This window comes from Hyperolius riggenbachi, chromosome 5 (genome assembly GCF_040937935.1).
Source record: "Hyperolius riggenbachi isolate aHypRig1 chromosome 5, aHypRig1.pri, whole genome shotgun sequence".
Lineage (NCBI taxonomy): Eukaryota > Metazoa > Chordata > Amphibia > Anura > Hyperoliidae > Hyperolius > Hyperolius riggenbachi.
This window is the reverse complement of record NC_090650.1, coordinates 319,380,106-319,405,319: the sequence shown is the minus strand read 5'-3', so window position 1 is coordinate 319,405,319 and position 25,214 is coordinate 319,380,106. Positions and strand designations below refer to the sequence as shown.

Below are 25,214 nucleotides of genomic sequence, written 5' to 3'. Positions count from 1 at the left end.
CTCTGAACAGTGTCTGGGAGGCTGTGGTTGCTGCTGCACGCAATGTTGATGGTGAACAGATCAAAACACTGACAGAATCCATGGATGGCAGGCTTTTCAGTGTCCTTGCAAAGAAAGGTGGCTATATTGGTCACGGATTTGTTTTGTTTTTGAATGTCAGAAATGTATATTTGTTATATTTTTATATTTATTTTATATAAAATGTTGCTTTTTTTTTTTATTTATATACTGCCCTCCCTCCCCTGGCCAACCTATCAGCGGATCGCTTCCCTGTGTCCCAGGGGGACAGCCGTGTCATACGGCTGTCCCCAGTACAGCGCTGCTTCATATCACAGCGTTGTGCAAAGTAATTAGATGGCGCCGTCTAACAGTCTCCCGAGCAGCGATCGCCGATCGTAGACTGAATGCGAAGCTCCGCTCCGCCTTCCAAGCAGGAGATGCGCGCGATCTCCCGCTAGCCCCATAAACGGCCGTTCACGTCAAGCGGCGTGGAGCGGTCCTGAGGCTGCCGCACTGCTCACGCCACGTGGCGTGGAGCAGTTGGCAAGTAGTTAAGCAATGTTGGGGCTGGAACCCACTAGAGCAATTTTGTTAGCATTTAGGGAGCGATTAAAACTGCTAGCGATTTCCCGAAACGCTAATGTTAATGGATGGGCTAAATTCCACTGGAGCGACTGCGATTATTAAAATTGCAAATGCAGGACTTGCAGCATTTTTAGCATTTAGCGATTAGCATTAGTGTTTCTGCATTGTAAAGTATATAAACTCTGGCATAATCGTTCAAAACCTACACAGAGCGATTTTACTAGCATTTTTACATTACTGCACACTGTAAAAAAAGTTAAAATTAATTGAAAGGACCAATCAGAATTAAAAACGCTAATCGCTACAGAATTGCTGGAAAAAAGCTGACACTTTTTAAAAAAGCTACCATAATCGCTCATGAAATCGCTTACAAACCGCTCATACAAAACGCTAGCGATTGTGATTTGTATTGGGTTCCAGGCCTAAGCCTGTTTTGTGTTCCATTATATAACGCTGTAATGCCCCTGTGTAGCATTGTTCAACCTTGTATTGCTTTCCCCTATAGTACATCGTTGCGTAGTATGTCAGCACATTAAGTTTAATAATAATAACAACAATGTGACCAGCACATTTATGTGTATTTAAAGTATCTTTTTTTTTTTTCCCTTCATAAAAGATCCTCTATGCTAATGAAGGAGAATGTAGGAAGGACCAGGAACTGGAGCCAGTGCAACAAGCTGAGAAGACCAATTTCCTCTGCCATAAAGGACACGAGTTCATTCCAACACTCTACCACTTCCCTGCAAATTGTGAAGCTTGCTCTAAGCCTCTGTGGCATGTTTTCAGACCGCCTCCAGCCCTGGAATGCCGGAGGTGCCATGTCAAGTGCCATAAAGACCACTTGGATAAAAAGGAGGAAGTTATAGCTCCATGTAAAGGTTAGTGCAGGAATATTTAATCAATATTTGGGTAAAATGTAATCTAAATGTGTCTTACAATAAATCTCCCTCATATCATTAGTTCATAACAAGAAATGGATTTTGAAGAAGAATCTATGCTCTTTAACAATGTAAACAGTTCTGAGCCTTCGTTTTCTTTTTTAGCAAATATTTTAAAGCCTATTTTTTTTCTTAGCCTTTACTATGTTTACTCTCCAGTGTGCATAGCATGCAGACCTCTGTCCCGTACTGTAGACCTGTGAGCCGGTCACTGTAATTGAGTGCAGTTAGTTTAAACTCTGTTGCTTTTTATTTGGCCCTGACCTCGTGCCGGTGTACACTTCTATGTAGAGACCAGTGAACTGACTCACATAAACTCAATTATTTTTTGTTCAACCAGGCCGGGCACAGTCTTCCAGTTTATTAAAGGGTACATCTGTAATAAGTAGTAAGTCATACATAACCATGCACGATATATGTGTAAATAATAATTCCTTTTTTTTTTTATAGCACTTTTCTCCTGTCGGACTCAAAGCGCTTGCGAGGCAGCCACTAGAGCGCACTCAGTAGGCAGTAGCAGTGTTAGGGAGTCTGGCCTAAAGAACGCCTTACTGAATAGATGCTGGCTTACTGAACAGGCAGAGCCGAGATTTGAACCCAGGTCTCCTGTGTCAGTCAGAGCCCATTACACTATCCAGCCACCGCTGGAGCCCTGCTATGATTTAAAGGACAACCATTGCAAAAAAATTGTAACATTTTAAATACATATAAAATGTACATTTTAGCATATAAATTATTTATGTCACTGTCTCCGTAAGTAGTAAAAATCTTGGCAGATCTGACAGGTTTTGGACTAGTCCATCTCCTTATGGGGGATTCTCAGCCATTTCTTTATTTACAAAAGTCATTGAACTACAGTTACTTAGTCCAACTGCCAGAATTATATGCAAATGATGGGAAGCTGGCTAGCATCTTTGTATAGATCTTTTCCTGGTAGTGCTTTTGTACAGGGCTGCTCTCATGAGTGATTACCCGTGATTCAAATAAGGCTTAATTGGCGCAGGTGTGTAGCGGGGATAGAAGGGGTTATTTACCCATAATTCCGCCGTCCGCACTGCATTTAAAACAGCTTGCACGCGTCCTGTTGGTCGCGTTGCAAGCCTCACACCGGAGCACTTAGTCTTTCCGGCTTGTTAGGCTTGCAACGCGACCAATAGGACACGGCAAGCTGTTTGGAACGCAGGGCGGACGGCGGAATTGTGGATAAATAACCCCTTGTATCCCCGCCGCACACCTGTGCCAATTAAGCTTCATTTGAATCACGGGTAATCACTTGTGATTACTCATGAGAGCAACCCTGATTTTGTAAGGAATAAAGGCAATTCTGAGAATCACCTATGAAGAGATGGACTAGTCTAAAATCTGTCAATCATTTACTACCTACTGTACGTGACAGCAATATAGGAAAAAAGTAATGAATAGCTTATTTTACTCTGGGGGAAATGTATATTTTAAATGTATATATTTTAAATTTTACAATTTGTTGTGATGGTGGTCCTTTAAATTTAGTTTACAGAAAATGCAACAATGGTTGTGAAAATCCAATTGTGGTTGGTAAGAAAGCTAAGAATGTTTGTAAGTAGAGATGTTGTAACAGCTCGCCAGCGAATCTCTATGGGATGGCTGGACGTGTACTACTTCCGGGTGGCAATGTCCCGCAGTAGTACGCATGCCTGTGTTTGCACGCGTCCGTTAGTACGCATTCTCTATCCTGGCGGTGCACCTCCCTGATTGCAACAAAGCGTGCCTGGCCACAACCGCGCAATCAAGGACGCGGACTGCCAGGGCATGCGTACTAACGAAGGCGTCCGGGCCAGGGCATGCATACTACTCGGGGACATTGCGACCCGGAAGTAGTACTGGGCCACCTATTCGTCGCGAGCTGTTCGTCCACATCACTCTTTGTAATGTCATCTTGCTGTGAGTACCAAGGAGACAGTGAGTCAACTAACACAACTACATCTGTTACTGAAAAATAATGTTATTGGTGGACTGATCATTTAAAGGGATGTAACTCTTCCCAATTTTCAGTGTTTTTTTTTTTTTTTTTTAATATTATGACAGTGAGTTATGATGTAACAACTGCAAGAGATCTACTTATGCTGGCATGCTCTCAGGATGAGCAGAAAAAATGGGTGTCTCACTTGGTAAAGAAAATACCGAAGACACCACCATCAAACTTCGTCCGTGTTTCTCCAAGAACAATGTCTACCAGATCGACAAACCAGTCCTTCAGAAAGCCCTCAAAGAACGCATCAGGAAAAGCCAGGTAAAAGCAGCTATACGGGTTTAGGGAAAGAGGCTTCTGCTAATTAGACTGCATTAGTTAAGTCTGAGGGGAAAGTAGAGAAGCAAAAAAGGACAACCCAGCATGCCATGCAACTTCTCTTTTGCGTACCAAATTTGGTGTGTACCAAATAAGTCAGGTAAACTGGGGAATGATCATTTATCAACAAGAAAAGTTATAGTGATTTTAACTTTTGGATTGCCTCGTTAGCAACCTTATTACTTGTTTACCAGATACAAATAAAGAATTGATTTTTAATTGTATGCCCGACAGTTACACTCTAAAGGGAACCTACACTGAGAAGGATATGGATTTTTCTTTTTAAAATAATACCAGTTGCCTGGCTCTCCTGCTGGTCCAATGTCTCTAATGCTGGGTACACACTGAGATTTTCTGGCCGATTTACTGTCAGATCTATTATTTCCAACATGTCAGATTTGCTTTCCGATCGATTTCCAAGCATTTTCCGATCGTTACCTGTAATAGGAAATCGCTCGGAAAATTCTGGGAAATTGATCGGAAAGCAAATCGGACATGTTGGAAATAATCGAGCTGACAGTAAATCGGCCAGAAAATCTCAGTGCGTACTCAGTATTCTACTTTTAGCCACAGTCCCTAAATAAGCATGCAGATCAGGTGCTCTGACTGAAGTCAGACTGGGTTAGCTGCATGCGTGTTTCAGGTGAGTGATTCAGACACTACTGCAGCCAAAGAGATCAGCAAGACTGCCAGGCAACTGGTATTGTTTAAAAGGAAACATGGGGGGCGCTTGCGCGGCGCGCTAGAGGGTGGAAGCAGCCTAATGTAGCTCCGTCTAGGACGAGCTCTTTTTAGCCTCACCCCGGGGTCAATCTGCATGTGGGTGAAAACTTCAGCCACCATGGTCAATCTGCAAGTGGGTGAAAACCTCAGCCACCCTGGTACCTTGCCGTTGTGCATGTCACGGATGACAAAGAAATCTGGAGCATCGGGGAGGCAGAAAACGGTGACTGATTATCTTCTTAGGCCGCGCTCCTCCACCACGATGTCCCAAGATGGCCGCGGTTCCCCAGCTCCTTCGATTGATTGCTTATCTGATGCTGGTCAGGACTGGACGCAATCTAAACCTGAAAGAGAGAAGAGACTTACCAGATCCGAGCTGGAAGAAAATCTTGAGCGTTTGTATGGAAAGCTGGTCGGGAAGCTTCAATCTGAGCTCCGCCGTGTTGAGGCCTCTTTGACACAGGAGATTTCCGCCCTTGGCAATCGAACCAACGTATTAGAAACGAGTGCAATAGTGAAGGCGGTCCGCAACAATATCTCTTCTTGTGCTCAATATTTATTCAGGATATGTCCTGAATAAATATTGAGCACAAGAAGAGATATTGTTGCGGACCTCCTTCACTATTGTACTCCTCAATTGGACTAGACAATCCAGGGTCCAGCACGGTCTCTGACTGACTGCAGTGTAGCGGTGAACACTTTCCTTTCCACTCTGTATTAGAAATGAAGCATGATGATCTTCTAGCTGCTCATAAAGCACTCCATGCAGAACATACTTCTCTGAAAGAGTCGGTCTGGGCGTTGCAATCCCAATCGCAAGATTTTGACAACAGAACTTGCCGAAACAATTTACGTATCAAAGGTCTGTCTGAATCTTACCAGGATCTCCAAGCAACTGTAAGTCAGATATTCTCCTTATTGCTGCACGATTTACCCCCAGAAAGTTTCATCTGTGATAGGGTCCATCAGGTCCTTAGACCACAACCAACCCCTGAATCTCCTCCTAGAGATGTAGTAATGCGCCTAAAAGACTTTCTGGTAAAAGAACAGATCTTACAAAAAGCACGTCAAACGCCCGATTTTGAGTTTGAAAATTACAGGATTCAAATTTATCAAGATCTGTCACCTGTCACAATAAAGCACAAATCAAATATCGCTGGGGTTTCCCCTTTAAACTCCTCGTTTTCCACAATGGCGTCAATCACTCTGCAGTTTCTCCCGAAGAAGGATCTTGGCTACTACGCAAGCTTGGCTTACAATCACAACCTGCCAACACTCCTCAGAAGCAAACCCCTCGGGCGTTATCCCCTATCTGGACTCCCAGAAAGACGCAATCCCAGGCTCTGGACTCTCAAGCATCGGAAAATGGGTGATATTTTCTATGTTTTTTCTTCTTTTTATTATGACCTTTTTTTTCCTGATTTTTAATAAAGGAAGACTTGGCCTTTTTCCTACGGTTTTCTGCCCCCTGTTACTGGCTATCTTTTTTTAACAAACTGAACTCTTGATGCACAGCTATGTTGTTTGAGGCTAACTTCCGAGCTTGGCTACCGAGCATTGTGTTTCCCCCCTCAGTTGCGGAGTATTCCTCTGGAGATGTTGTATTTCAAGTCAATTTTTTATTTTGGTGTAGATTGGACTTTAAAACCTACTGTTTTTTTGTTTTTCCACTTTATACAGTGTCTTTTTTTTTTGTGTGTGCATACTTTCGGTTCATTATCCCACCGCTTAGTGGCTAAAAGTTTAAAAGTTCATTTTCTTCTTAGTACAGTTGACCATATCTTCTGTGGTTCTTTATTCTAAATGTTTCTAGAAGTTTTAATGACTAGCTTATGGGTTTACGTCCTTTGCATGGTTTCTGATATAATCCTAACCTATCTCTTTAATATTATATGTGCATTCCTTAGAATAGCTTTCGGTATGTTCTCAACCAGTTTTGTAAGATGGCACCACCACTTGATTAAGCTTACACTTTATGTACTAATCCCATGGTCCTAACAATTCTCATGCACAACGTGCAGCGTTTTAATTCCCCAAATAGGAGGAAAGCATTCAAACAGTATAAACAACTTCATGCAGATATTTTATTTTTTTTACAGGAAACGCATTTTTCAAAAGACCACTGCCCCTCCCATTTTGATAAAGCCTATGCCAAAACCTATTATACTACATATCATAATAAAACTCGTGGTGTTGCCATCTTTATTAAAAATACCATAATGTTTGATTGTGACAAGGTATTTAAAGATACAGAGTGCAGATTACTGATTAATTGGGTGTCTTGGGTGGTAAGGAAGTTACTTTATGCATTATTTATGCCCCTCATACCAATCAGGCAAGTTTTGTTTAGAGAGCTATTTCAGCGTCTGGAGGCTTTTTCACTCCTCCCATTTAATTCTAGCAGGAGATTTTAAGTCCGTTAATAATCCCATAGCTGACAGAAGTAACACTGCTAGTGGCAGCAGAACTTTCCCTAAATCTTTATCCTCTGCCCTGCGCTTTTTCCAGCTGTCTGATTTTTGGAGAGCTTTTAATATGGGTGAGGGGTCTTATACATATTATTCCCATCCTCAGAACACTTTTATGTTAGACTGGATTACATAATGCTATCGCCTATCCTTTTAGCTAATGCTACAGCTTCAGACATCTACCCTGGTGTATGGTCTGATCATCAAATAGTTACAGGTACTTTGGGAAATTTGGGAATTCCATTCTCTATTGAAAACTGGAGACTTAAGGTGGGTACACACGTCAGATAAAAGTCTTTGGAAAATGAAAGATCACAGACCAATTTTACCCCCTTTCATGTAGTATGAGAGCCACACTCTACACAGTCTATTTTATGGAGCTGAACTCCCCATCAGATAAAAATCTTTGCAAAATGCTGCACACAAAGATGCTGTACACATTCAACAGATCAGTGTCTGCAAAAGATCTGTTCCTGCAAAAGATCCATTCCTGCAAAACTCATTCATAGTCTATGGTATCTACAGATCTCATACACACCTTGTTTAACCACTTGAGGACCTAGGGCTTTCTACCCCTTAAGGACCGGCCACTTTTTTTCCATTCAGACCACTGCAGCTTTCACGGTTTATTGCTCGCTCATACAACCTACCACCTAAATGAATTTTGGCTCCTTTTCTTGTCACTAATAAAGCTTTCTTTTGGTGCTATTTGATTGCTCCTGCGATTTTTTTCTTTTTATTATATTCATCAAAAAAGACATGAATTTTGGCAAAAAAATGATTTTTTTAACTTTCTGTGCTGACATTTTTCAAATAAAGTAAAATTTCTGTATACATGCAGCGCGAAAAATGTGGACAAACATGTTTTGGATAAAAAAAAATCATTCAGTGTATATTTATTGGTTTGGGTAAAAGTTATAGCGTTTACAAACTATGGTGCAAAAAGTGAATTTTCCCATTTTCAAGCATCTATGACTTTTCTGACCCCCTGTCATGTTTCATGAGGGGCTAGAATTCCAGGATAGTATAAATACCCCCCAAATGACCCCATTTTGGAAAGAAGACATCCCAAAGTATTCACTGAGAGGCATAATGAGGTCATAGAAGATATTATTTTTTGTCACAAGTAAGCGGAAAATGACACTTTGTGACGAAAAAAAAAAAAGTTTCCATTTCTTCTAACTTGCGACAAAAAAAAAATGAAATCTGCCACGGACTCACCATGCCCCTCTCTGAATACCTTGAAGGGTCTACTTTCCAAAATGGGTCATTTGTGGTGTGTGTTTACTGTCCTGACATTTTGGGGGGTGCTAAATTGTAAGCACCCCTGTAAAGCCTAAAGGTGCTCATTGGACTTTGGACCCCTTAGCGCAGTTAGGCTGCAAAAAAGTGCCACACATGTGGTATTGCCATACTCAGGAGAAGTAGTATGTGTTTTGGGGTGTATTTTTACACATACCCATGCTGGGTGGGAGAAATATCTCTGTAAATGACAATTTTTTTATTTTTTCACACACAATTGTCCATTTACAGAGATCTTTCTCCCACTCAGCATGGGTATGTGTAAAAATGCACCCCAAAACACATTATACTACTTCTCCTGAGTACGGCGATACCACATGTGTGGCACTTTTTTGCACCCTAACTGCACTAAAGGGCCCAAAGTCCAATGAGTACCTTTAGGATTTCACTGGTCATTTTGAGAAATTTCGTTTCAAGACTACTCCTCACAGTTTAGGGCCCCTAAAATGCCAGGGCAGTATAAGAACCCCACAAATGACCCCATTTTAGAAAGAAGACACCCCAAGGTATTCCGTTAGGAGTATGGTGAGTTCATAGAAGATTTTATTTTTTGTCACAAGTTAGCGGAAAATGACACTTTGTGAAAAAACACAATTAAAATCAATTTCCGCTAACTTGTGACAAAAAATAAAATCTTCTATGAACTCGCTATACTACTAACGGAATACCTTGGGGTGTCTTCTTTCTAAAATGGGGTCATTTGTGGGGTTCCTATACTGCCCTGGCATTTTAAGGGCCCTAAACCGTGAGGAGTAGTCTTGAAACGAAATTTCTCAAAATGACCTGTGAAATCCTAAAGGTACTCATTGGACTTTGGACCCTTTAGCGCAGTTAGGGTGCAAAAAAGTGCCACACATGTGGTATCGCCGTACTCGGGAGAAGTAGTACAAAGTGTTTTGGGGTGTATTTTTACACATACCCATGCTGGGTGGGAGAAATACCTCTGTAAATGGACAATTGTGTGTAAAAAAAATAAAAAAATTGTCATTTACAGAGGTATTTCTCCCACCCAGCATGGGTATGTGTAAAAATACACCCCAAAACACATTATACTACTTCTCCCGAGTACGGCGATACCACATGTGTGGCACTTTTTTGCACCCTAACTGCACTAAGGGGCCCAAAGTCCAATGAGTACCTTTAGGATTTCACAGGTCATTTTTGTTTCAAGACTACTCCTCACGGTTTAGGGCCCCTAAAATGCCAGGGCAGTATAGGAACCCCACTAATGACCCCATTTTAGAAAGAAGACACCCCAAGGTATTCCGTTAGTAGTATAGCGAGTTCATAGAAGATTTTATTTTTGTCACAAGTTAGCGGAAATTGATTTTAATTGTTTTTTTCCACAAAGTGTCATTTTCGGCTAACTTGTGACAAAAAATAAAATCTTCTATGAACTCACCATACTCCATACGGAATACCTTTGGGTGTCTTCTTTCTAGAATGGGGTCATTTGTGGGGTTCCTATACTGCCCTGGCATTTTAGGGGCCCTAAACCGTGAGGAGTAGTCTTGAAACCAAATGTCGCAAAATGACCTGTGAAATACTAAAGGTACTCATTGGACTATGGGCCCCTTAGGGTACTTAGGGTGTAAAAAAGTGCCACACATGTGGTACCGCCGTACTCAGGAGAAGTAGTATAATGCGTTTTGGGGTGTATTTTTACACATACCCATGCTAAGTGGGAGAAATATCTCTGTAAATGACAATTGTTTGATTTTTTTTACACATTGTCCATTTACATAGAAATTTCTCCCACCCAGCATGGGTATGTGTAAAAATACACCCCAAAACACATTATACTACTTTTCCTGAGTAAGGCGGTACCACATGTGTGACACTTTTTTGCAGCCTAGGTGCGCTAAGGGGCCCAACGTCCTATTCACAGGTCATTTTGAGGCATTTGTTTTCTAGACTACTCCTCGCGGTTTAGGGTCCCTAAAATGCCAGGGCAGTATAGGAACCCCACAAGTGACCCCATTTTAGAAAGAAGACACCCCAAGGTATTCCGTTAGGTGTATGGCGAGTTCATAGAAGATTTTATTTTTTGTCACAAGTTAGTGAAAAATGACACTTTGTGAAAAAAAACCAATAAAAATCAATTTCCGCTAACTTTTGACAAAAAAAAAAATGTTCTATGAACTCGTCATACACCTAACAGAATACCTTGGGGTGTCTTTTTTTCTAAAATGGGGTCACTTGTGGGGTTCCTATACCGCCCTGGCATTTTACGGGCCCAAAACCGTGAGTAGTCTGGAAACCAAATGTCTCAAAATGACTGTTCAGGGGTATAAGCATCTGCAAATTTTGATGACAGGTGGTCTATGAGGGGGCGAATTTTGTGGAACCGGTCATAAGCAGGGTGGCCTTTTAGATGACAGGTTGTATTGGGCCTGATCTGATGGATAGGAGTGCTAGGGGGGTGACAGGAGGTGATTGATGGGTGTCTCAGGGGGTGGTTAGAGGGGAAAATGGATGCAATCAATGCACTGTGGAGGTGATCGGAAGGGGGTCTGAGGGGGATCTGAGGGTTTGGCCGAGTGATCAGGATCCCACACGGGGCAAATTAGGGCCTGATCTGATGGGTAGGTGTGCTAGGGGGTGACAGGAGGTGATTGATGGGTGTCTCAAGGTGTGATTAGAGGGGGGAAGGGGGAATAGATGCAAGCAATGCACTGGCGAGGTGATCAGGGCTGGGGTCTGAGGGCATTCTGAGGGTGTGGGCGGGTGATTGAGTGCCCTAGGGGCAGATAGGGGTCTAATCTGATAGGTAGCAGTGACAGGGGGTGATTGATGGGTAATTAGTGGGTGTTTAGGGTAGAGAACAGATGTAAACACTGCACTTGGGAGGTGATCGGACGTCGGATCTGCGGGCGATCTATTGGTGTGGGTGGGTGATCAGATTGCCTGCAAGGGGCAGGTTAGGGGCTGATTGATGGGTGGCAGTGACAGCGGGTGATTGATGGGTGGCAGTGACAGGGGGTGATTGATGGGTGGCAGTGACAGGGGGTGATTGATGGGTGGCAGTGACAGGGGGTGATTGATGGGTGGCAGTGACAGGGGGTGATTGATAGGTGATTGACAGGTAATCAGTGGGTTATTACAGGGGAGAACAGATGTAAATATTGCACTGGCGAATTGATAAGGGGGGGTCTGAGGGCAATCTGAGCGTGTAGGCGGGTGATTGGGTGCCCGCAAGGGGCAGATTAGGGTCTGATCTGATGGGTAACAGTGACAGGTGGTGATAGGGGGTGATTGATGGGTAATTAGTGGGTGTTTAGAGAAGATAACAGATGTAAACAATACATTTGGGAGGTAATCTGACGGCGGGTTTGCGGGCGATCTAATGGTGTGGGTGGGTGATCAGATTGCCCGCAAGGGGCAGGTTAGGGGCTGATTGATGGGTGGCAGTGACAGGGGGTGATTGATGGGTGATAGGTGATTGACAGGTGATCAGTGGGTTATTACAGGGAAGAACAGATGTAATTAATGCACTGGTGAATTGATAAGGGGGGGTCAGAGGGCAATCTGAGCGTGTGGGCGGGTGATTGGGTGCCCGCAAGGGGCAGATTAGGGTCTGATCTGATAGGTAAAAGTGACAGGTGGTGATAGGGGGTGATTGATGGGTAATTAGTGGGTGTTTAGAGGAGAGAATAGATGTAAACAATGGATTTGGGAGGTGATCTGATGTCGGATCTGCGGGCGATCAATTGGTGTGGGGGGGGTGATCAGATTGCCCGCAAGGGGCAGGTTAGGGGCTGATTGATGGGTGGCAGTGACAGGGGGTGATTGATGGGTGATAGGTGATTGACAGGTGATCAGTGGGTTATTACAGGGAAGAACAGATGTAATTAATGCACTGGTGAATTGATAAGGGGGGGTCAGAGGGCAATCTGAGCGTGTGGGCGGGTGATTGGGTGCCCGCAAGGGGCAGATTAGGGTCTGATCTGATAGGTAAAAGTGACAGGTGGTGATAGGGGGTGATTGATGGGTGATTGATGGGTAATTAGTGGGTGTTTAGAGGAGAGAATAGATGTAAACAATGGATTTGGGAGGTGATCTGATGTCGGATCTGCGGGCGATCAATTGGTGTGGGGGGGTGATCAGATTGCCCGCAAGGGGCAGGTTAGGGGCTGATTGATGGGTGGCAGTGACGGGGTGATTGACGGGTGATTGACGGGTGATCAGGGGGGATAGATGCATACAGTACATGGGGGGGTGGGGGGGTCTGGGGAGAATCTGAGGGGTGGGGGGGGTGATCAGGAGGGAGCAGGGGGCAGGGGGGGGGGAATAAAAAAAAAATAGCGTTGACAGATAGTGACAGGGAGTGATTGATGGGTGATTAGGGGGGTGATTGGGTGCAAACAGGGGTCTGGGGGGTGGGCAGGGGGGGGGGGGTCTGATGGGTGCTGTGGACGATCTGGGGCAGGGGGGGGGGAATCAGTGTGCTTGGTGCAGACTAGGGTGGCTGCAGCCTGCCCTGGTGGTCCCTCGGACACTGGGACCACCAGGGCAGGAGGCAGCCTGTATAATACACTTTGTAAACATTACAAAGTGTATTATACACTTTGTATGCGGCGATCGTCGGGTTAACATCCTGCCGGCGCTTCCGTATGGCCGGCGGGATGTTGCGGCGGGTGAGCGGCGCCAGGCGGAGGCGGAGGATTGCGTCACGGATGACGCGATCGCTCCGCCCATGCCCCTACAAGGACCGCCGCCATTTGTCTATACGGCGGTCCTTGCGGGGTGCACTTCCCGGCCGCCAATTGTATATACGGCGGTCGGGAAGTGGTTAACGGACAATTATCTGTAGATCAGATCCACCAGGTTGGATCTTCAGATCAGCAGATAATTGTCTGATCTGCAGATGAATGTCCATTAAACAAGGTGTGTATGGGATCTGCAGATGTCATAGATTATGAATGCATTTTGCAGGGATTGATCTTTTGCAGATACTGATCTGTTGCATGTGTACAGCATCTTTGTGTGCAGCATCTTGCAAAGATTTTTATCTGATGGGGAGTTCAGCTCCATAGAAAAGACTGTGTAGAGTATGGCTCTCATACTACATGAAAGGGGGTAAAATTGGTCTGTGATCTTTCATTTTCCAAAGACTTTTATCTGACGTGTGTACCCACCTTTAATGATCTCCTTCTTCAGGACACTAGCATTATAGGTGAAATTCACCAAGCACTTGAATACTTTATTTTGAATAACAATGGAGAATTTTCTATTAGTACCCTCTGGGCCTCACATGAGGCTTTTATAAGAGGGAAATGTACCCAGTTGGCTTCCAGACGTAAAAAGGCACGACTCTCTCTAATATCACTCGCCTGACCTCTGAACTCTCAGCCTTATATAGAGTTCATGGCTCTTCACTTGATAATAATACACTTTCCGCTATTAGGGAAAAGCAACAGATGCTGAACGATCTACTCTGAGAATACTGAGAAGGCTTTAACATTTTCTAGAGCTAAATTTTTGCTATATGGTAACTCAGCTAGTACCATGTTTGCTAGGAAACTTCAACAATATCAGAAACCTCCCCATACATACGGTACAAGCTTCAAAACAAACATGGTGCAGTTGAATCTAGACCATCAATGGTTATTAAACTTTTTGAAGATTATTATAAGAAACTATTTGATTTTTCTCCCAGGTCAGAGTCTAGTGAGATAGATGATTGGCTTCAGTCACTATCTCTTCCTAAACTTACTACAGAACAAGCCGAGCAGCTTAATCAGCCAATCACCACTCTTGAAATATCTAACGCTATCTCTTCCCTCAAGAACTCTAAAGCCCATGGCCCTGATGGATTTTCTGGTTTATACCTCAAAAGCTTTGATAAAATCCTTACACCCCAACTAAAAATTCTCTATAATACTGCCCTTCAAGGATCTAAATTCCCTGCAGAACTCACTCAAGCATTTGTTTCCTTAATTCCCAAGCCACATCTTGATCACACTCGACCACAAAATTTACGTCCAATCGCTCTTATTAATGACTTCAAAATTGTTTCCAAAATAATGGCTGACCGTTTATCTCAAGTAGCATCCCGTTTGGTCTCTTCGGCTCAATCAGGTTTTATACCTCAGCGCCAGACTACTGAGAACACAAGACTGGCCTACAATATTTTTCAGGATGCTGAACTTTCAAATGAGAGGTTTTTATTGATTAGTTTGGATCTCTGAAAAGCTTTTGATTTGGTTTCTTGGCCTTTTTTGCATAAAGTTATTTCACATATGGGTATTACTGGCCCTTTTGTCAATGCAATCTTCGCTTTATACAATGATCTGCAAGCTAAATTAAGGATCCCAGGGGTCCTTTCTGACCCCTTGAAAATTAAACGTGGGACAAGACAGGGCTGTCTCCTATCTCCATTATGATTTTCTTTGGCCATTGAACCCTTATCAATAGCTATCCAAAATAACCCAGATATCAAAGGCTACTCCCATGAAGGCTCAGAATACAATGCAATTTTTTATGCGGATGATGCCCTATTATTTCTCACGCAGCCTATTACCTCTATGCCCACCCTTTTTTACAACTTTTAGATCATTTTGGCAAACTCTCTGATCTTGAGGTTAATTTACATAAATCACAAGCAATGGCTATTAACCTTCCACCTAAGGTAATCAAACTTTATCAAGCTAACTTTGACTTTAAATGGATGCCCTCTGAATTATCCTATCTAGGAATTAAACTTACCAATAATTATGATTGCTTAATTAAAGCTAATTATCTACAATTGCTTAGATTTATACAGAGTACCCTCAAGGACTGGAGTATTTATAACATTTCTTGGTGAGGCAAGATTGTTGGCATTAAAATGGTTATTTTGCCTCGTCTCCTATATTTAATGAGAGCTTTACCCCTGAATCCTGGGTGTTCAATTATCGACATGTTTCAAAGATTGATTAACAAATTTATATGGGCTGGTAAACCTGCTCCTTTAAAAATATAGATGTGTATCGCAAGACAACAGACGGAGGGGCAGGTGCGTCAAATTTATGGTTTTATTTCTTGGCCACTAGATTCGCTCAGATCCTTCCTTGGTTTGATGATCAGCCAACAACTTCATGGGTTAATTTAAAAAAAAAATCAATATTACCATATAATATATCCTCAATTCCTTATCGTGAAACCTCTCTTTTGAAAGAAATTAAAGGTAGAAATCTTGTGGTGTATGATGGTCTTGCCCTATAGTATAACTCTAGATATAAGTTTAATCTTTCTCTTAAACCCTCTAGTTATCCTTTATTGGACATCCCAACTTTCCCCCGGCCTTTCATGATAGTTATTCTTTTGCTTGGTGGATCACTAATGGGTACACATCATCTAATAGTTACTGGCTGGGTGGTAAATTTGTCTTAGGTTCACTAGAGATGTACCAAGAACTCAATATTTTACCTATTCACAATTGAGACCCTTTTTTTTTTACCAATGCCTCTAACTCTGAAGGTCTCACAAATGGGACATTTTGTGAAAATATGTACTTTACTTCTACTCAGCTTATTGGAACTATTTCACGAATGTACTCTCTCCTAATTACCCATAATGCTGATACCAAAACTAAATATATGCTAGACTGGGAAACAGATTTTTAAATTGCAATGGAACCCCAAGAGTGGACTAAAATTTGGGAAAATCTACAAACAGCGACTAAAACGCCACTCAAACTCCATAAAATGTTCCACTTCCATCTCTCCCAACTACTTTCGTGGCTGTCAGGCAGAAGGCTCTATGTTACATATTCTGGAACTGTCCTATTATTGTGTAGGTATGGGATACATTTAAGTTGGGATTCCAATCTCTTTTAAACAAAAATATTAGTTTGACAGCACAACAAGCGTTGCTTTTAGCCCCTAATTTGAAAATTCCACGTAAATGGAAAAGTTTACCATGGCTTTATATGTTCTATATTATGGATGATTGCTAAAAACTGGAAAAAATGGAGACTCCTTTCAATAGTGTTTTACCTAGAGTTGAGGATATACGTACTATAGATCTTATTCACCACTCCTTGCATAATACCTTGCCTAAATTCCATTCTGACTGGGATGACTGGTCTGTTGCTCGAATGTATAATGATATATAGTAAATTTGTCTTAAAACCTTTCAATGCTTAGGACGTACCCATTTCTTTTGTTTTTCTTCTTTTTCATTTATCCTGATTAGTATTAGTAGCTTATACCTAACAATCATTATCACTAATTTTCTGATGTATCTACGATCTAGAAAAGGAAACATCCATGTCCCTCTCAGTTAAGGTTCCCTTTAAGGGCTAATTTACACACACCTGAACTGAATTTTTGACTCGTATAGTTCAGCTGCCAGTTTGCTAGGGAACAAGTGCTCTTTGTTATTTGTGTAATGCAGCCAAATGGTGGCATTTGTGACAACACGGCAGTATGTGACACATGGTGCCGTTACTGCAGTATGTTATATCTAGTGTGCGTCTGCCTCCTGCTCATGTACTTGAACTGTAGAGAGTAACTTTTCCTACAAATCAAAGGAAAAAAGTGTGTTATGAGGAAAAGCGTGTTCCGCCAGCCGGAAGATGGATTGGGGAGCACTTAACATCAGGGAGGCGTCGCTGGATCCATCGTCCTGTCGTTAGGTGAATATTCAGCTTTACATATTGCCTAGCAAGCTCATGGTGAACTAGAACTCCTAGGAAGTGTGTAAGGTGCTAAAAAGCACCAAAAAGCCCTCTTACTAAAAACACTTTGTGATTAAATTGCCCCTTTTTGTCCCTTAAAGCCGAACATATCTCCAGATCCGCTGGAATGCAATGATGTGTTGGCTATTTTTACAGATCCACAATAATCCATGCAACAACTGCATTAGTGGACTCAGGTCCTGAGGGAGTCTATGGGTCATGTGACTTTTTTTAATTGAATTTTTTAAGGGACAAGTGCATTAAATATGAAAATGGTGTGAATATTGCAAGTCTTATATTTTATTGTTTTCAATTTACAGAATTCTTTTAAACTTATACAAGCTTTCCCCTCATATTCTTGTAGCTAATCAGTGTGAACCACTATGTGTGTTCATGAAGCTGGTGTTCCTAATGAGAGACTGGTGCAGAGAGGCTGCGGTGACCATCAGGACCAGCGCCACAGGCTTCAGGGTTCTTGTGTGCTTCAGTTTCCCCCTGCTTAGGCAGAAAGCATGCTGTGAGGGTCTTTTTTATTGCGGGTTTGCCTGAAGATAGATTAGACAAATTATTACTATGTAATGCAAGTAAAACAAAGCTTAGCAATGTTTATTTTCATATATATATTTATATTATTCAAATCAATATAAAGATATTCTTTGGATATCTACAAAAGCCTGTTGGATAGGATGGAATGCAGCTGATGCACATAGGAGGATTGGAGCTACTACACCTTGTATGGACAAGCGGAGGAATATGTCTCAAAATGAGAACAGATGTCCCGAGATAGTCTCTCCATCTTCTTGAAGACTGCAGATCCAGCTTGTAAGAAGCTAAGTGACCACTTGAACTCTAGTGCCTTCACTTTACAGCTCTTGGCAGCCTTACAGCAGAAGCACATGCAAGCAAGAAGACCCTGTCCTATGCTTTGCAAAATATTAGTTATTCATCATGGTGAAAGGTCAAGATATTTGTTTTAACTATGCATTTTACTTTCATTTTCTTATCGTTTTGCCAAGCCATATTGAAATTGTGTTAGTACATAGAGGCATTAGATACTAACAGTACAAATCCAAGTTTTACGTGTGTTTGTTTTGTATTGTTTTTGCCTTACAATTTTTAAAGATTAAGAACGTTAAGTTAACGGACATATAAAATATGTATGCACTGTGTGAACTTGTAAATTATTGTTAGAACACTTTTTATTGGGTATTTGCTTTGTTTTTTTTAGTGCCTTATTTCAGTTTATTTTACTGCCATGTTTTTAGGGTCTGCAAGTTTATGCCATTCCCAGTTTTTTACATTTCCATTAAGAGATTGAGGTTGAGACAGCTTGTATGGATAAAAGCAGGATAAGGGAACAATGTACATGTGTAGAAGGTACTTACATGCTTTTACACTCACATGAACACTTGTGTTGCTTTTACCCACATTGACTATAATAATTTCCTTTCAGGTTTATATGAGAACCTATCACACTGCATCGATTTCAGAGTGATCCAACTACTGCTTAATACTGCATGGGTCACATGGCCTAATAATGAATGGCAGGCTTCTCCAGATAAAATCCATCCTATACACTGAATCTATTTTTGGTGCAGTCAGCAGATAGACTTATAAAATGTAGGTAGTAATTTGTAGTCATGATGGGCAGATATTGCCTGCTAGCCTTGTGTACATTCCTTAAGCAATGACTAATTATCCAGAAGTCCATTTTGCATACATAGACGTCATGACAAGTTCCAGAGTTTTAAATAGTTGATGTGCTCCATATTGGAGCAGACCAGACTTTAAGCCATCTATTGGACTAGCATTCAAGGGACCAGTGTGGCTTCTGACACTTTTGGGGGTTATTTCCTGTGTCAGTTACTTGTGAAGATAGAAATAATGGAGCTGGCATTGCTAAATTGTTTTAAATGAGGAGGCACTTGGGCTGTCGTTTTGAGCTTGGTGTTTTCACACAGTAGACCATTGATCTGTAATTAGCATAAATTGCAGAATGTTGGGAGTTTGCAGAAATCACTGTCTGGTTGTTTGCTCCAAGGCAGTGATTTTGTAGGAGGTGATGCCAGGATCAGAATGACGTGCCCAGAACCTGCACTTCTAGACGCAGTTTGGCATTGTTGGCCTCTGTATTTGTGTCCTCACAGTCCCACTTATATGTCTAGGTTTTGAGCTGGTCCAATAAACAGGGTAGCATCTCTTCCCTCAGCTGGTACTGATGCCCAATTCTATGTGTCGTAGTTCTGCTGTTGCGTTGATTTTTTTTATGTAGACCTTTGTTTGCTATTTTATCTTTCAATAAAATTTTATAAAGACGTATCATGTGATTCCTGTACAATCACTGATCTAAACTACCTGCTAAGCTTTGTGTGTTAAATTATGCTGAGCATACGTGCAGTTGGAAGCATTAAAACAAAAAGAAAAGAAGTGTTTCACATTTTGTTTTTTATAAATTCTTGTTGATATAGGGATTCTAATATAAATGCCCCTGCTCCATAGCAGAGGCAAATTAAGGTATGGGCGGCAATAATGGTTTATTATTTTTTTTTTACCAAATACCTCTTCAATAATTTATAATGGCTTTGCAGTTGTGTTATTAAACAAAAATTAGAAAAAAAAAGCACTGGAAAACTGGTTCCTCTGAAGGCAATTTGCATGTTTCAAGTGGTATTGAAATCCGCACTGATGGATATGTAATAATAAACATATCTGTTATTAATATGCTAATGACTGTGTGATCTTTGAAAAAAAGAATAAAACATATTTATAGAAATACAGTTTTCAAATTATTATTGATTCTTGCTATTGCTTTGCCAATTTTTTTTTTTTTACAATTGTGGTCTGCATCAGGGCAACAGAAGATTCTGGCACTATATAAATCCATAACAATAATTTGCCTTTTTCCAACTTTGTTACTTACCTGAACTGAGAAACTGACATCTAGTCACAGTAAGGTTAGTGTAGTGTGGGGGTCAACTCAATGCTGGACGAGCTGCCTAGTGATTAGATGGGCCAGTCCTAAAAGCCCACAACGGGGTAATCCGTAGTATAGAAGATGGTTAATCCAGGCGCTCTTCTATACTATTGACATCTAGGCACACTTGACAAGGTGACCTGAGAACGCACAGTATAGTCGACTTTACTTGCAAAAAGATAATACATTCGCAAGACGAAGTGGAAGAGGTACCTTCAGTGATTTCCAAAAAGTCATCTGTCTGAAGTTCAGTGTAGTCTGCATTATCTTCCTGTCCTATCTGCTGATGGAAAATGGCATTTCCTGTGAGCCACACTAGCTGTGCCACCTTGTGGAAGTAGATGGTAAGTGGCATGAGCCTGTCTTCTTTGCCTTTCATGAACATGCAGAAGCCATGTGTTGTGCCTCAGTAATTATTGTGTGAGGTAAATGACTTGGGATGAACTTTGGACCTGCTGACCTGGAAACATCTAAAGGTGGTCATTAAAGGTACAATTTGTTTACAGACAATCTGCTGTCTGAGTCAGAAATCATTAATCGCAGTCATCAATGAGATGAGAAATTATATCCAATCCGATCATTTCAGAGGAAATGAATCTGCTGGATATTATTAATTGTTGACAAACAGCAGCATCTAGCCCTTCTCTTTTCAACCAATTTGATAGCGATTATCGAATTGGAAATTGTATCATTAACCACTTCACTGCACAGCCTGTTTTACCCTTCCCACCAACCACAATTTCATTTTTCACCTTTTCCTAACTTTATCACTCCTAAATGACCTATATCTTTTTATTTTTCGAGACAAACTAGGCTTTTTTATTGGTGATATTTGTTTTCAGCAATTACTTTATTTTCTATGCATTTTAACCACTTGCCGACCGCCCGCTCATAACGCGCGTCGGCAAAGTGGTAGCTGCAGGACCAGCGACGCACATCTGCGTCGCCGGCTGCAGGCTAATTAATCAGGAAACAGCCGCTCGCAGCGCGAGCGGCTGCTTCCTGTTAATTCACGGCGGGGGGGGGGGGGGGGGGGAGGGGGGTTGCTCCGTGAATAGCCTGCGGGCCGCCGATCGCGGCTCGCAGGCTAAATGTAAACAAAAGCGGAAATAATCCGCTTTGTTTACATTTTTACAACGTTGCTAACAGTAGCAGCGTTGTACTAGATCAGCGATCCCTGGCCAATCAGCGGCCGGGGATCGCTGTCACATGACAGGCAGGAGCCTGTTAGAGGCTGCACAGGACAGATCCGTTCCTGTGCAGCCTCCGATCTCCGGGGCAGGGAGGGAGAAGAGGGAGAGGGGGAATCATGCGGTGGAGGGGGCTTTGAGGTGCCCCACCCCCCACACGCATGCAGGAGCGATCAGACCCCCCAGCACATCCCCCTAGTGGGGAAAAAAGGGGGGCGATCTGGTCGCTCTGCCTGTTATTTGATCTGTGCTGGGGGCTGTAGAGCCCACCCAGCACAGATCTTAGAAATCAGCGCTGGTCCTTAAGGGGGGGGGGGGGGGGGTGTAAAGGCTGAGTCCTGAAGTGGTTAAAGGGGAAAACAAGGAAAAAAAATACACTATTTCATCCCCTACAGTTTTAAAAGAAAAAATACAACTATAGATTATATCCACACATTTTATTTGCCTGTTTGTCCTGGAAAGCACAACATTTAAAGGGGAACTTCAGCCTAAACAAACATACTGTCATTAAGTTACATTAGTTATGTTAATTAGAATAGATAGGTAATATAATTTTTTACCCACCCCGTTTTAAAAGAACAGGCAAAAGTTTGTGATTCATGGGGGCAGCCATCTTTTTTGGTTGAAAGGAGGTGACAAGGAGCAGGAAACACAGTTCCAACTGTCCTGTGTCCTGATAACCCCTCCCAGCTGCACACGTTAGACTTTAAATGTCAAATTCAAAATGTAAAAAAATTTTTTTACACAAACAGCAGAACGAGAGCAACAACATCAGAAATCCCATCATGCTTTGCAGAGCATCAGGGGAAAAAAGCCCGGGCAGTTTTCTTCTGTGCAGCTAAAAATGAGGCTTGTATAAGAGAAACAAAGTTCTGATGCTGTGAAACTGTTAAAGAAACACCAGGCCTTTTCAGTGCTGCTGAGTCGATTTTTAGTCCGGACGTTCACTTTAAATTATATTCCTAGTACAATGTATGGCGACAATATATTATTTGGAAATAAAGTTTTATTTTTTCTGTTTAGGGCCGGGTTCACATTGGCAGTAAAAAGGTCCGTTCGTGGATTGTAACAGAACAGATTGTAACAGATACAAATGTTAACGTATGGATCAGTTCACGCTGGTCTGTTCAAACTGATCTGTTCTGCACGCTTCGCTGAACGGACTGCAAGTTTGGTTCTGCAGCATTTTTTCCAGACCTAGCGGAACAGCAATGAGATACAGATATTTAAATCACACTGGCTAGAAAACTGACTGTTCTATCCAGCAAAATCTACTTTGGTTATGGGGGTCTGTGGGTATGGGAAAACTGAACTGAATCGACAAAATGGAAACAAATGGAAATAGATCCGTTTTCCACGGGTCAATTTCTCAAAGTGCCAGTGTGAACCGGCCCCTAAGTGGTTTTTGTACCCTATCAATAATGACAAGCCCTTATTTGCTATAATAATGTACCCTCATAACATACATATTATAAAAGCGGAGTCCCTAAGGTAACTGTGTTTTTGTGTAATGCTTTTTTTTTTTTTTTTTTGTAAACAAGTATTGGACATGGATCAACAATAGATATGACACTTTGATACAATGTGAAGTAGTCCATGTACAGCTTGTATAACAGTGTAAATTTGCTGTCCCGTCAAAATAACTCAATAGTCTAAACTGCTGGCAACAAAAGCTAGTACACCTCTAAGTGAAGAATGGCAAAAGTGTGCCCACAGTGTCAATGTTTTCTGTTCCCACCATTATTTTCCAGCAACGACTTAAAGGGAAGGTTCAAGCAAAATAAAAAAATGAGTTTCACTTACATGGGGCTTCTACCAGCCCCATGCAGCCATCCTGTGCCCTCGAAGTCACTTACTGCTGCTCTAGTCCCCCGCTGGCAGCTTGCCGACCTCGTAGGTCGGCGGGCCGCATTGCGTACATTTTTACGCATTCCCGCTAGTACAGGAACATGAACACATACATTTTTACGCATTACTGGTTCCATGCGTACGCATTGAACCAGTAATGCGTAAAAATGTATGTGTTACTGTTCCTGCACTAGCGGGAATGCGTAAAAATGTACGCAATGCGGCCCGCCGACCTCCGAGGTCGGCAAGCTGCCAGCGGGGGACTAGAGCAGCAGTTAGTGACTACGAGGGCACAGGAAGGCTGCACGGGGGTGGTAGAAGCCCCAGGTAAGTGAAACTCATTTTTTTATTTTGCTTGAACCTTCCCTTTAACCCTCTTGGGCATGGAGTTCACTAGAGCATCACAGATTGCCACTCCTCCATGATAAAGCTAATACAGTGTTCTCCCCAGAAATTTTTTTCAGCCGGGTGGCATGAAAAAGTAGCCGGGTGGGGAAGTAAGGGACCTTTTCCACTAGGAAGCCTGATCGCAATCGCGCTGCGATCACACAGCGTACAATTTCCACTATCCGTGATTTCGCCGTATAGCTGCCGGGAATGGTTCACAATTGATCACAATCGCCCGACAATTGCCATTCTGAAAAAAATGACAGTTTACCATTTATTTTTAACACTTTCAGACACAGAAAGAAAAAAAAGGAACACTGCATAGTTATTTGTGTGTTTGCCACTGTACATACACATTTCAATCTCATAACATGTCACCTCAAGTAGCTTTTAAGTTAAAGGTATAAGGGAACTACCACTTAAATGTACTTATCGATCAGAGGGTACACACTGGGTGTAAACACAGTGTGATGAGAGTTCAACCAATTTTCAAACAAAGTAGGGGAGGAGGGGAAATGCATTGCATGCCCCACGGGAACAGTGGCAGCTCCCAGCATCCCTGCACAAACACCAAATATTCCCACATAGGATGAGGTGAAATGACATGCTGACACATTTTCTGTGACAAAAAATCTGAATGTGCTGCAAATTCCAACAATGTTAGGGACAAAAACCAATCACCCACAGCAGAACTATAAAATCCAACAGATTCTGTAACTGTTCTAAGAAAAGCGGCAACTGCATTTCACTGAAGTAGAAAGATAATTACAAGAGCTCAGAAATCTTCACAAACACTCAGAAGTATACTTTAAAATGTCAGCAAATTCTCGATAACTGCAGAAATCGTCAGAGATGAGTACTGTAGTGCTACGCTGAAAGACAATGCAGAAAGCAGCACTGCACTTTGTATAAAGCCGTTTACAAATTCACCAGAGGCTCCAACTCAGAAAAAAGGAGATTCCAGTTCAACAGGACCACAAATACACGTGAGAAGCAGTGTCTCTAATCCTGCATCCTCTATCAAGCTACATTCCTCACCCGCCGTCCAGTCTTCTCCCACTTTCCTCTCCACTCAACCGCGTCTCTGCCTCCAGGTCACTTCAGGCATTCCTTAGCCTCACAGTTATTCTTCGTCTTCCTCCCCTGCGCGTACAGCGTGCACACAGCTAGAATGACAGTTTCCGGGGGCGGGTGTCTCCTCCGAGCAGCAGGCATCTCTGGTCTCAGGACGCATCTAATCTCTTTGCTGCTCGGACGCTCTTTGCTACTCGGACGCGGGCTAATTATACCGCATGGGTGGCCAAATGTTACCCGGGGCGGCCGCAGATTTTACCCGGGCGGCGCGCCCTGCTAATATGCTCTGGGGAGAACACTGGCTAATATATGTTGGAGGAAAAGGAATGAAGATGTTAGAGACTTTTTGCACTCCTCCACCTTCAGTTCGAGTATGCCCCACAGATGCTCACTAGGGTTTAGGTCTAGAGACATGATTGGCCTATCCAGCACCTTTACCCTTAGTTTTTCCCACTATACTCCAGGGTGAGACCACCTCCCCTATAAATTAATCACACGGTTAGCTCACCCTCAGTGCTGTTTGATCCGGTGTCCAGGCAGGTCGACATCACCCCTGGGGGATAGCCTGTGCATTCTGGATGGCAGGGTTTTTTCTCCTTGTTATACACCGAGCCTGTGGTACTGAGGCAGCCTAATGTGATTGGACTCACTCCTGAAGTTTTGGTGGGTCTCCCTGGCTTTCTGTCCTCTAGTACTTAAGGAGAAGCAAGGCAGAAGGTGCAGTAGCTTTGCTTTTT

General features: G+C 42.4%; 1 protein-coding gene across 1 annotated transcript in view; it reads left to right on the top strand.

Moving 5' to 3' along the window:
* ROCK1 (Rho associated coiled-coil containing protein kinase 1) overlaps window positions 1-19,777 on the top strand; it is a 212,652-nt gene extending 192,875 nt beyond the window's left edge. Inside the window, exons 31-33 of the mRNA XM_068237237.1 lie at window positions 1,202-1,463; window positions 3,588-3,792; window positions 17,369-19,777. Of these exons, the coding sequence (XP_068093338.1) occupies window positions 1,202-1,463; window positions 3,588-3,792; window positions 17,369-17,372 (471 nt within the window). The 3' untranslated portion in view covers window positions 17,373-19,777. The remainder of the gene's footprint in view (window positions 1-1,201; window positions 1,464-3,587; window positions 3,793-17,368) is intronic.
* The last annotated feature ends 5,437 nt before the right edge of the window (window positions 19,778-25,214 follow it).